At 43.3% G+C, this 13,392-nt stretch overlaps 1 protein-coding gene across 2 annotated transcripts in view; it reads left to right on the top strand.

The window, feature by feature from the left end:
- The window catches only part of LOC139376894 (mitogen-activated protein kinase kinase kinase 4-like), a 79,650-nt gene that overhangs the window by 46,984 nt on the left and 19,274 nt on the right, over window positions 1-13,392 (top strand). The window contains exons 8-18 of one of the 2 annotated variants that reach the window (XM_071119883.1): window positions 3,408-3,565; window positions 3,720-3,836; window positions 5,407-5,506; window positions 5,760-5,843; window positions 6,076-6,360; window positions 6,633-6,782; window positions 7,444-7,605; window positions 8,396-8,608; window positions 8,704-8,782; window positions 9,053-9,146; window positions 12,479-12,622. In XM_071119883.1, the coding sequence (XP_070975984.1) occupies window positions 3,408-3,565; window positions 3,720-3,836; window positions 5,407-5,506; window positions 5,760-5,843; window positions 6,076-6,360; window positions 6,633-6,782; window positions 7,444-7,605; window positions 8,396-8,608; window positions 8,704-8,782; window positions 9,053-9,146; window positions 12,479-12,622 (1,586 nt within the window). The remainder of the gene's footprint in view (window positions 1-3,407; window positions 3,566-3,719; window positions 3,837-5,406; window positions 5,507-5,759; window positions 5,844-6,075; window positions 6,361-6,632; window positions 6,783-7,443; window positions 7,606-8,395; window positions 8,609-8,703; window positions 8,783-9,052; window positions 9,147-12,478; window positions 12,623-13,392) is intronic. The other variant, XM_071119884.1, reaches the window with a different exon arrangement.

Below are 13,392 nucleotides of genomic sequence, written 5' to 3'. Positions count from 1 at the left end.
CACTGCTACATAACATAGACAAGTTTGAAGAGGACCTCCCCAGATGCTGGTGGTAAAACAAACTAGGGAGTACTAATATGTAGTAGATGTGTTGGGAAACTACCCTAAACCACTGAAATGTTTTGATTTAAGTGTGTCCATCGCGCAGAGACTCTTTTCTGCAATTTAGCTTCTTTGTCGGGTGTAGATTACCCCAGAGGTTACCGAGGTCACGATTGTCTGTCGGGTGTAGATTACCCCAGAGGTTACCGAGGTCACTATTGTCTGTCGGGTGTAGATTACCCCAGAGGTTACCGAGGTCACTATTGTCTGTCGGGTGTAGATTACCCCAGAGGTTACTAAAGTCTCAGAGCACAACTTTTACATCTTTTACATCATCCTTTCACCAGGGTGAAGTTAGAGGCTGCGTCCTACTCAACCTGAGTGTGTGGGTTAAGACTAGAGAGGCATACTGTAGGGAAGTGGCTTGTGTTTCTCTGGGTGCCTGGCCAGGACCCAGGCTTGGGGTTATACTAGCACCTGGTAAATCTGCTTGAGAACAGTGTGCGCTTATCTCTGGGGTGAGAGCGCTTTAACCATCAACCACCAAGCTGAATCAGCACATGGCAGCCAGGGGTGTGGTAGGAATTGGCATCAGTCAATCACTGATTACTTCTCAGGAGTTTAGGCTGCAGCGTTTCCTTTCCTCGCGGTCTGTCTCCTTGGACAGACGGCCGGTAGTGGGTGATAAAAGCCGAAGAAAACACAATGTTCCTGAATTCTAAAAAGGGTCACCACCACAGCACTGTCAGGGTCAAAGTCTATTCTACTACCGTCTGCCACCACTCAGCTGCTGCAGAAAAACAGGCTTTACTTTAGGAATATCACAACCCTGCCCTGCAGTGAGGCTAATACAATCAGAATGACAGCAATGAGGATGAAGGTATTCCCCAGTATCTCTGCCATCTGCTGACAAATAGGAAGCAATACCACACAATGCCATAGGAAGAATGGTATATATTATAGGAGGAATTTGTGTTAGGATAATGGTGGTGGTATCACAGACCGGTGACAATCATACTGTGGAAAAACCATGCAAAGCAATTGTCAGGACATACATTTAGGAACTTGATTTGCTTATCAAATGACTTGGCACGGTCTCAAACTGGAGAGGAAACTACCTGCTGCATGCAGCCATGCAATGAATAACATTGTACACCTGTAAGTAGGCAACATATCCACTTACCTGCTTGTTGATCACTGTACATTCATCCCTTTGTCTACAGGTGTACTTTGACTACATGCGCACCAGGTTTCCGTTAGGAAAATGTGGATCCGGACATTTGACCAGCAGCCTTTTAATTTACCTGACATTTGACCAGCAGCCTTTTAATTTACCTGACATTTGACCAGCAGCCTTTTAATTTACCTGACATTTGACCAGCAGCCTTTTAATTTACCTGACATTTGACCAGCAGCCTTTTAATTTACCTGACATTTGACCAGCAGCCTTTTAATTCACCTGACATTTGACCAGCAGCCTTTTAATTTACCTGACATTTGACCAGCAGCCTTTTAATTTACCTGAGATTTGACCAGCAGCCTTTTAATTTACCTGACATTTGACCAGCAGCCTTTTAATTTACCTGACATTTGACCAGCAGCCTTTTAATTTACCTGAGATTTGACCAGCAGCCTTTTAATTCACCTGACATTTGACCAGCAGCCTTTTAATTTACCTGACATTTGACCAGCAGCCTTTTAATTCACCTGACATTTGACCAGCAGCCTTTTAATTTACCTGACATTTGACCAGCAGCCTTTTAATTTACCTGAGATTTGACCAGCAGCCTTTTAATTTACCTGACATTTGACCAGCAGCCTTTTAATTTACCTGACATTTGACCAGCAGCCTTTTAATTTACCTGAGATTTGACCAGCAGCCTTTTAATTTACCTGAGATTTGACCAGCAGCCTTTTAATTCACCTGACATTTGACCAGCAGCCTTTTAATTTACCTGACATTTGACCAGCAGTCTTTTAATTTACCTGACATTTGAGAACTTTACCGACCCATATGCATAACCTGATTAGGGTGTCCAGCCACGGTGCTCAGAATGATAGAAATCACTTTTATGTTATGGTAACAGAACACATGCAATGGCGTGCATCCTCCTGACCAAATTCTGATGCACACTTGAACGATGTTGGAATAACTGTCCACAGTTACTTTTCTTCACAAACAAGACTAATAACGGACAGCAAAAATCACTAGTCTATTTCAATCCACTATCCCCATAGTAGGAAAGTTGACCTATTCTATTGGTCAGCTTGTCATTTTGTGCGAAAAATACATTGCCTATTCCGAACAGACTCTGGGACAATTGTGGGGTGATAGATCCCAAATTCATTCAACCAGTACATCCCAAAAAATGTTTTAAATCATTAAGGCTGATGCAACAGATCAGAATGTTAAAATAGTTGATCAACATTTAATCTTATCTTAACACTATAAGCGCAGCAATGCACACACGGCAGTAGGCTGCACACACGGCAGTAGGCTGCACACACGGCAGTAGGCTACACGCAAATGTTTGTTCCTTAATGCAATTAGTTGCAAAACACCGTTGGCAAAAGCGCAACGCACATGCAAGCGGTTTCATGTGACGGAGATGAAAATATATTTTTTGAAATTTAGAACGAGGGGAGATCTAAAGATGCAACAACTGGTATGTATTACTGCTATGGCTAGGATTGTGGACATTTGGCTAATGGACAGTGAAAGAAAGTTGATTTGAAAACAAAAAGCATGAGAGAGGCTACTGGTTTCAATGGCATATGTAAGCCTTTAGTTGTATTTTGGTTAGGCTACTTTGAAGAAAAGTGAAACTTGCCTCATAATAGGAAGTTAAAAGTTCGGATTGCAAACAAACTGAAGCTTGTCTTCCGTTGCCTAAGCACTTGAATGGTTAATGGGAAGTGTGCTTCAATTACCAGTTGAGAAATAAAAATAGTAGCTCTTTAATCGTGGACATCCCCAAAAAATTAACAGGTGCTTGCATTTAAAATGGTTGCGTAATGATTAGGCTTATAAAAGCATGATTCACGTAACTGTAGCAACAGCTCTCCTGCTGTCTGACAGATGTTCCGCTCATTCTAGGCTCCATATCTATATGCTGTGCTCGTATGATAAATAAGACCCATAATAACACTGGCAAATTTAATTGCACAAAATGTTGTAAATTAACCTATACACCGATAAGCATGACCGGACAAATGCATTTACATCGACTGGCTGGCGGCAATTTTATTTATCAGCTATTCATTTTTTTTATCAGCCAAAATCCTGCTGTTACCGGCTAATGAAAACCCTGCTGCACACCTACCTGTTTAATCAGTAGAGATATCTCTCCTCTCTCTGTCTGCAGGTGTACTTTGACTACATGCACAGCTGGATCCAGATGCTGCAGCAGCTTCCCCAGGCCTCACACAGCCTGAAGAACCTTCTAGAGGAGGAGTGGAACTTCTCCAAGGTCATCACTCCCTACATCAGACGAGGGGAGGCTCAGTCTGGGAAACTCTTCTGGTAAGTGTTTGTTTTTTTTGTTCATTGATTCATTGTTTCTCCATCTAATTTTAAGTGTCTATTCTCCTTGGGAGCATCCAACTCACTCCCTCTTCCACATTGTATTTAGTTAGCGCCACTTAGCTAAATATTCCCTTCCTCTTCTCTCTCACAGTGACATTGCTGGGATGCTGCTCAAGTCCACAGGGGACTTCCTGGACACGGGCCTGCAGAAGAGTGGTGATGAATTCTGGGAAAGTGCCGACGACAGTACAGTCTCAGATGAGATCCGGTATGTCTTGTTTTATGTTTCACATACAGTGCATTCGGAAAGTATTCAGACCCCTGGACTTTTTCCACATTTAGTTACGTTACACAATACCCTTTAATGACAAAGAAACAGGTTTTTAGATTTTTTGTGAATTTATTGAAAATAAATAACATACCTTATTTACTTATGTATTCAGACCCTTTGTTATGATACTTGAAATTGAACTCCGGTGCATCCTGTTTCCATTGGTCATCCTTGACATTTATACAACTTGATTGGAGGACCCTTGTTAAATTCAATTGATTGGACATGATTTGGAAAGGCACACATCTGTCTATATAACATCCCACAGTTGACAGGATTGTGTCGACGCACAGATCTGGGAAAGGGTAACGAAAAATGTCTGCAGCATTGAGGATCTCCAAGAACACCGTGGCCTCCATCATTCTTAAATAGAAGTTGTTTGGAACCACCAAGACTCTTCCTAAAACTGGCCGCCCAGGCAAACTGAGCAATTAGGGGAGACATGCCCAAGAACCCAATGGTCACTGACAGAGTTCCTCTGTGGAGATGGGAGAACATTACAGAAAGACAACCATCTCTGCAGCACTCCACCAATCAGGCCTTTATGGTAGAGTGGCCAGACAGAAGCCACTCCTCAGTAAAAGGCACTTGACAGCCCACTTGGTGTTTGCCAAAAGGCACCTAAAGACTCTCAGACCATGAGAAACAAGATGATCTGGTCTGACAAAACCAAGATTGAACTCTTTGGCTTGAATGCCAAGCATCACGTCTGGAGGAAACCTGGCACGATCCATACGGTGAAGCGTGGTGGTAGCATCATGCTGTGGGGTTTTTCAGCGGCAGGGACTAGGAGACTAGGATTGAGGGAAAGATGAATGGAGAAAGGTACAGAGAGAGCTTTGATGAAAACCTGCTCCAGAGCACTCAGGACCTCAGACTGGGGAGAAGGTTCACCTTCCAACAGGACAATGAACCTAAGCACACAGCCAAGACAATGCAGGAGTGGCTTCGGGACAACTAGTCGCTGAATGGCCCAGCCAGAGCCTGGACTTGAACCCATCTCTGGAGAGACCTGAATAAAGCTGTGCAGCGATGCTCCCCATCCAACCTGACAGAGCTTGAGAGGATCTGCAGAGAAGAATAGGAGAAACTCCCCAAATACAGGTGTGTCAAGCTTGTAGCGTCATACTCAAGAAGAATAGGAGAAACTCCCCAAATACAGGTGTGCCAAGCTTGTAGCGTCATACTCAAGAAGAGTCGAGGCTGTCATCACTACCAAAGGGTCTAAATACTTAAATGTGATATTTCTGTTTTTATTTTTAATACATTTGCAAAAATGTCATTATGGGGTATTGTGTGAAGTTTGAGGATTTAATGTTTTTATTTAATTAATTTTATAATAAAGCTGTAATGTGACAACGAGGAGAAAGTCTAGGGTTTTGAATACTTTCCAACTGCACCAGTATGTGGTTTTCAATGTGTTTACCAAATGAAATTCCCGCTGTTGGGAAAATAAAGTAATCTTGCTGTAAGAGGCTCATGTTAAGCAGTTTTTTTGTCGTTCTAGCCGTTCGGTAATTGAGACGAGCCGGTCACTTAAGGAGCTGTTCCACGAGGCTAGAGAGAGGGCATCCAAAGCTCTGGGATTTGCCAAAATGCTCCGTAAGGTGAGAGACGCTGCCCCCAGTTTGCCTCCTGTTCATTTTTATTTGGGCAATATTGTATTTTGTAAGTTACTAAATGTATGTAGCGTCTTGGTCAGGGCTCACTTGAAAAATAGATATCTATCTCAATGTGATTTCCCAGGTTAAATATAGGAAGTATCAAAATAAAATAATTGGGTGTTCAGAGTGCTCTGACCTCTATCTGTGCCCCTCTTTCTCTTTGCCCCTCTCTCCGTGCCCCTCTCTTTCTCTGCAGGACCTGGAGATTGCTGCTGATTTCAGCATTACCAGTGGGGTGCCATGCCTCCTGGAGGCTCTCAAGGAGAGAAATTATGTCAAGGTGCTTCAAATGACACATTTAGTTCCTTATCACTCTCCGTGCTAGTTTTCTTCTCTTTCCTCCCCATGTATTCAACCCATGGTCAATATCCATTCAGGAACTAAAGTGAAAATCCAACTCCAATGTTCTTCATTGCGTTTTCAATTAAATTGGAATTTCAGTTTGCTTCCTGAATTTCCCTTCCTCTTTGATGGATGAACAAGCTAACCGGTCTGTGACTGTCTGTCTGCAGGTCCAGATCCCAGGGCTGGAGGAGCTGGAGGTGTTTGTCCCATGTGCCCTGATGCACCAGCGTGACCTCATCCTGCAGCTTCTAAACGCAGCAGCCGGTAAGGATTGCAGTAAGGAGCCCGACGAGATGATGGCAGAGGACGAGGCCTACCTGCTGATGAGCAAGCATGGAGCAGGGGACCCGCCTGGGGGGGCAGGCCAGGCCGGGGTTCAGTGGCACTGGGATGGGAAGCTGGTCAAACTGGTGCCTCAGATGGAGACTGTGGACACGCTACGGGCCATGAAGGTGGGTGGGAAATGTAGTTAATTCAAGTGATACTCTTCCTTTGTGCATTTTGAAGAGCTAGATTTTGCAGTGAATGTGAGGGTAGCCAGACCAGGACTCAAACCCTGGTCCCGCCAACTGTCATCTCAACACCTTAACCAAGACACTTACCACCAAGTGCCTCAGCCTCTTGATAAGGTTGCTAGATGCTGTACTATGTTTTTACGAGGAGCACACATGATGCTAATGGCAGAATTAGCATGTCTTTCCGTCCTGACTCTCTTTCTCCTCAGGTGGAGAACCTGCTCCTGATAGTGATGCAGTCAGCCCACCTTGTGGCCCAGCGTAAGGCCTTCCAGCAAAGTATGGACGAGCTGCTCACCCTAAGCAGGGAGCAAACCTCCAGCCAGCCCCTCATCGCCCGCTCCCTGGAGCAACTCAAGGTACCATCCACTATATTTATTCACTCTGATCATTTACTGTAAATGCTCTAAGTTTCCCTGAATTACAATTAATTTACTGTAGATGATCCACTATTAAGCCCAAGTTTATTGAGCTGCAATTGGGCCCAGGTGCAGAGGGTGCAGTGCACAAGATGACTTCAAATGTCATGTTTTTAATGTCACAAGTACAGTGAAATGCATTTCATGCATGCTCCAAACCCAACAATGCAGTGATCATTAACAGTGTAGCATTACAAGTAATTCAAGGTAGAATTAAAACACACGAGAAATAGAAATAAGAGCACAAGGAAGTAAGAAGCAAAATACAGGGTCAGTTCCAATACCACATTTACTTTGCACAAATGTCATGTTTATACTGCTGTGAAACCAAAAGTCATGCCCATGACTGATGTTGTCTCCTATACTTCCTCACATTGGAGGCCTGGTTTCAAAAGCTGTTCGCTTCCTCTCTTCTCAATAAGGCGTTTCCTGTGTGGCAAGGCTGTGGTTGAAGCTGCCCTCAAAGGGTTTCTTTCTTCTTTACTTGGAGAGGGAGTCGAGACCCCCACACACACACACAGACACTCACTATCTCCGTCTTTATCTCTTCCTCTTGCTCTCTCATTCCCTCTTCTTCACTCGCTTGTCTCCCCCCCCACAGAACGAAGCCTTACAGCTCTGTAGAAAGATCAACACGGCCATTGACCGGGTGGAGTTCATGTTCACGTCAGAGTTTGAGGCCGAGGTGGAGGAATCTGAGTCAGCCACGCTGCAGCAGTACTACAGAGAGGCCATGATCCAGGGATACAACTTCGCCTTCGAGGTTAGAGCTCAAGGGTTCTGGGTCGTTGGGGGTGGGCAGTATGATAAGGATGTTACCTAGCGATATCAATGTCGGCCAGGTTGCAGCAGTACTAGAGAAAAGCCAGAATCAAGGGATATAACTTCGCCTTCAAGGTCTGCAGGGGTTAGGTGTCAATGGTGGCTGTAGGGGGGTGGAGGGGAGCAGTGGGCCAACTAGCGATATTGGTTATATTAGTCGGCCATGATGCAACTATAGGTGACTGGCGGCCACATGGGGGTGGAGGGGGTTACTTTAGGTCGGCCTTTGGAGTCTTGCTTTAGGCCTGCAATATAAATATTTCCTCAGTACCCCTAGTGTTGTAAAAAGTATGGAAAAATAATTAAATTGTTTATGGGAATGATTGTAAAGTTGTCTGTCTTTCTACACAGTGTTGCAACTGATAAATGTTCTGTCTTGGAGGGTTGTGGTAGTACAGTGGGAAGCTGTAAACTGGGGTTAACTGTCAGCAGATATCTGGTTAGACTAATGTCAACTTTACTGAGGAAGGCAGACAATGAAATACAATCCGTTCTATTGAGCATGCCACCAAAATTGGTAATAGCAAGAGTGGCTTAGTCCTCCTTGCGTTTTTGGCTGACCAGTCTAACACCGAAACCAGTGTCCAACAGAAACAGTGTCCAACAGACTGCCATAATATTGTTCCTCACAGTAGCACCACGAGGAAGAGTGTCGTGGTTCTCCTTTTCTGATGTAGATGTTATACTGGTCAAGTGAAGAGCACCTTTAAATATACTTTTGTTCTCCGTAGTACCACAAGGAGGTGGTGCGTCTGATGTCGGGGGAGTTCCGTCAGCGGATTGGGGAATGCTATATTGCCTTCGCCAGGAAGTGGATGAATTACGTCCTCACCAAGTGTGAAAGTGGCCGGGGAACCAGACCCCGCTGGGCCACTCAAGGCTTTGATTTCCTCCAAGCCATTGAACCTGCCTTCATCTCTGCTTTACCAGAGGACGACTTCCTGGTAAAACCATACTACTTATTTGATTGATTACTTTATTGATTGATTTTGTATTTTGTGGAATGGTATTGTGATTATGGAAATCATTCCCTCTGCAGAATTTGCAAGCTCTGATGAATGAGTGCATTGGTCATGTGATCGGGAAGCCTCACAGCCCAGTCAGTGGCTTGTACCTAGGTAAGACCCTGGCTCATCTGAGCAAATATGTGGTCCTGTGTGGCTCAGTTGGTAAGAGTGTGAAACTAGCAATGCCAAGGTTGTGGGTTCAATCTAAGCAGGGATCACATGCACATAACAAAAAATGTGTACTCACTGTTCTGTAAGTGGCTTTAGATTTAAGCTTCTGTTAGGTCTAAGTGGTAAACATGTCTGTGTAGAAATAGAACTGAAGTATGGATTTAGTCGGATAGCTTGGCCTTGTTGACCCTTTCTCTGTTCTCCACTCAGCCCCCAGGAACAGTCCTCGACCAGTGAAGGTCCCTCGTTGCCATAGCGACCCCCCCAACCCCCACCTGTTCATCCCCAATGCAGAGGGCTTCAGGTCGGTGGAAGTTCATGGTTACAGTGAAGCACTAAGAACCATTTACCACCTATTATAATATTGTTTTATAATGTGTGTAATGTATGTACAGTATGTTTTCCTGCATGTTCTCTGCTCTTGTACAGTAATTGATAGCTTTTAAATGTGTGTGTGTGTTGTGTAACTTGTAACACATTTGGCTAGTAGGGATGGACATGAGTAATTGAGGACTCAAGTGGTTGAACAGACGTCAAAGCTTGATCTTTAAACAGGGATGTAATTTTTTTCAAATACTGTAAAACTATTTGGTGGAACGTGCTTTGTGGCTGCTTGAAAGGGCAAGTGAAGTGAAACCCCCCCTAAAAAATAGATTTTGTCTTGAAGACCACGTTAATTTGCTTTGTTCCATTTGTAAATGTGCATTTGAAGGGGCACAACAAAAAAGAAACCAAGCCAAGCATCATACCGTTCTTCTCCCTATAGTCCCTTTTCTCCCTCTTTCTTTCACTCAATTGCGTTCTGTCCACTCTCTATACACATGCATGCTGAGTGCACACACACGCTCCCGTTAGGCCTACAGAAATAAATGTCTATAAATGATGGGATACACACGCTCCTGTTAGGCCTCCAGAAATAAATGTCTATAAATGATGGGATACACACGCTCCCGTTAGGCCTCCAGAAATAAATGTCTATAAATGATGGGATACACACGCTCCCGTTAGGCCTCCAGAAATAAATGTCTATAAATGATGGGATACACACGCTCCCGTTAGGCCTCCAGAAATAAATGTCTATAAATTATGGGATACACAAGCTCCCGTTAGGCCTCCAGAAATAAATGTCTATAAATGATGGGATACACACGCTCCCGTTAGGCCTCCAGAAATAAATGTCTATAAATGATGGGATACACACGCTCCCGTTAGGCCTACAGAAATAAATGTCTATAAATGATGGGATACACAAGCTCCCGTTAAGCCTCCAGAAATAAAGGTGTATTAAAAACGTATGTAAATGATGGGATACACAAGCTCCCGTTAAGCCTCCAGAAATAAAGGTGTATTAAAAACGTATGTAAATGATGGGATACACAAGCTACTTTCCTGGCCAAATGACAACAGTTTTTATCAACAAATGCAAAATGGACTGGTTGATTGAAGTAGGAAAATGTGCTCCATCAACGAGCTGCAGTTCTGGAGTAATTATCCCTTTTTACCGCTTAAGGCTACTTTGTGAATTGCTGGTGCCATTTAGAGTTGGCTAGCCTAGGCTATAACCCCCTAAATCTACACAGGTTCCACAGTGAAAAGACACAAAAACATTTGTTTGATAAAGACAGAGCATGTTTTCATCAGAATCGGTAAGCCCAGGCCTACTCGTAATTCATCATAAAAAAATGATTCTGGCCATTTGAGAACCGTTTCAAATGATCTCTCCTTTGAGAATAACTATTCCAGGCGCAAGATGCACATCACTTCAAAGCGGCAAACGTTTTTTACAATTTATTTTATTACATGTTTTTTTACTGTAAATGTGGTGTCTTGCCTGATAAGGGCTCGGGGAAATAAGAGTTAAATTAACAAAAAGGTTCATACGTTTTTGCAGATTGTGTTCCATGATACAACCAGTTGATATTCGTTTCAATAATTGAATCTTAAATGGCACTTGCTTGACTGAATTAGTCACCCCTAGACTTTTTCCACATTTTGTGCCTATATTCTACACACAATACCACATAGGGAAATTTTGTTTTAAGAAATTTGTACCAATTAATATATTTTAATGCTGAAATGTTTTGAGTCAGTAAGTATTCAAACCCTTTGTTATTACAAGCTTAAATACGTTCAGGAGTAAAAATTTGCTTAAGTCACAAGTTGCATGAACTCTGTATGCAATTATAGTGGTTAACCAGATTTGAATCATTACCCTGTCTCTGTACCCCACACATACAATTATATGTATAGTTCCATAGTCGAGTAGTGAATTTCAAGCACATATTCAACCAGAAAGACCATAGAGGTTTTCCAATGCCTCACAAAGAAGGGCACCTATTGGTAGATGGGTAAAAAATAAAAGCAGTCACTGAATATCCCTTTTGAGCATGGAGAAGTTATTAATTACACTTTGGCTACTGTATCAATACACCCAATCACTATACAGGCCTCCTTCCAAACTCTGTTTAATCACTGTGATAGGAGAAAACTGAAGATGGATGACTGTTGTAGTTACTCCACAATACTAACCTAGAGCAGAGAGGAACTCTGCACAGAGTACGCTAAAGTAATACTGGCAAAATTGCACTTTTTGTCCCATTATAGTGTTATGTTTGGGGAAAATCTACCATCACTGAGGACCACTTCATATTTTCAAGCATGGTGGTGGCTGCATCATGTTATGGATATGCTCTTCATCGTCAAGGACTAGGGAGGGTTTTGGGCTGACAAAAAGCAATGTAATAGAGCTAAGCAAAAAACCTGTTTGTCTGCTTTCCAGCAGACACTGGGAGACACATTCACCTTTCAGCAGGATAATAACCTAAAACTCAAGGCCAAATATACACTGGAGTTGCTTACCAAGACAACATTGAATGTTCCCGAGTGGCCGAGTTAGTTTTGACTTAAATCAGCTTGAACATCCATGGCAAGATTTCAAAATGGCTGTCTAGCAGTAATAGACTTATCAACTTGACAGAGCTTGAAGAGTTAAAGAAAATAATAATGGGTAAATATGCAGTGCTAGAAGCATCACTACAGACTCTGGTTCGTTCCCAGGCTGTGTCACAACCGGCCGCGATCGGTAGTCCTATAAGGCGGCGCGCAATCGGCTGTCATTGTAAATAAGGATTTGTTCCTAACTGACTTGCCTAGTTAAATAAAATGTGTTGTGGATTGTAAAGAAGAATTAAATGAATTTTTATCCCAATTTGTAACACAACAAAATGTGGAAAAAGTTAAGGGGTGTGAATACTTTCTGAAGGCACTGTATATCGTGCAATTTAGCAATTAGTTATCTGTAATGGTTATGCTAAATTAGGCATTGTCTTGCATTGTTGGCATAGGAAGCACATTTCTTTCCAGTGCGGGCTTTGTGTTATAAAAATACATATATATATATATATATTTTTTGTTTTTTTGAGAACTTGAAGAAAAAAAATCCTGCGACTATTCGTACAGTTAAAAAAATGTCAAATGCTCATTCCTATTCGCTAGAAAGGGTATTACACCGAGTGAGTGTGTGATTGCTTGTGTGTGTGCATTTGTGTTGAGAATGAGTGCCCCTGTATCTGACACAAACCCTCATCTCCAAGGCACTCCCCAGAGATCCTCAGTGTGTTTTTGTCACCACCACAGCTCTCGGAGTCTCCCCTGCGACCTACGGACCCAGCTGTGTCTACCTACCGGCCCCCGCCCAGTCCCCACCCCTCAGGCCCCAGGCCCTGCCCCCGGGGAACACTGCCCATCCAAAGCACCTGGGTCCACCCCCAATGACGTCAGGTAGCCCCACCCCCCCTAAGTTTCAGTACTTACCAAGTACTACTAGGGTTGCAAATGTGCCCAGGTTTTTCCAGAAAACCTGTTTGTAGGATCCCGGAATCATGAGGGAATAAGCAAGCGGGGAATCCTCCAGCCGGGTTCTCTGTAAGGACCACCCACTTGTCAACCCAGGGCACCCCAGCAGCAGGCTGATATCCCATATCCCACTTCCAAATTATTCCACCGGAGGTTCAGGTGGTCATGCTCCCTGTGGTTTACCCTGCACCCCTGTCATGCAGTCTCTGTTTGGAGCGAACCTTGAGTAGCATGTTCTGCATGCTCATCCAGATGTATTGGCTTTGGCCATTTTGTTTTGCCTATGACAGAAATCTGCATTGATTTGAAAAGACTGCTATTTAACACAATATGAAAACTACACTTTTTTTATAAGGGCCATCCTTTAAAGGGATACTTCACTCAAATGTGTTACCTAACTCTGAATGCAGTCTGCGGATGTGGAGAGACCTTAATCCACACTTTTGTTTTGTCCACCTAGCCAGTGTCACACAACACAATACACATTTTCTCCAACTCTCATAGTGTGAGAGATGGAAACACAACAGCATGCTAGCTACCTCCTCATGGAGAGGTGAAAAGAGGGCGAGATCAGGTTAGTGTTTTTTTTTTCATGAATCTTGTTCTGGAGGCAGCTCTGCAGTGGTCACTAGCTGGCACAGCCCAAAAGTCATCCAATCAGTTTTTAACCCTACACTTAACAACACTGCTGACCT

The sequence above is a fragment of the Oncorhynchus clarkii genome, chromosome 20, assembly GCF_045791955.1.
Source record: "Oncorhynchus clarkii lewisi isolate Uvic-CL-2024 chromosome 20, UVic_Ocla_1.0, whole genome shotgun sequence".
NCBI classification, from domain to species: domain Eukaryota; kingdom Metazoa; phylum Chordata; class Actinopteri; order Salmoniformes; family Salmonidae; genus Oncorhynchus; species Oncorhynchus clarkii.
The sequence above is the reverse complement of the archived record's forward strand: the minus strand, read 5'-3'. Positions and strand labels throughout refer to the sequence as shown.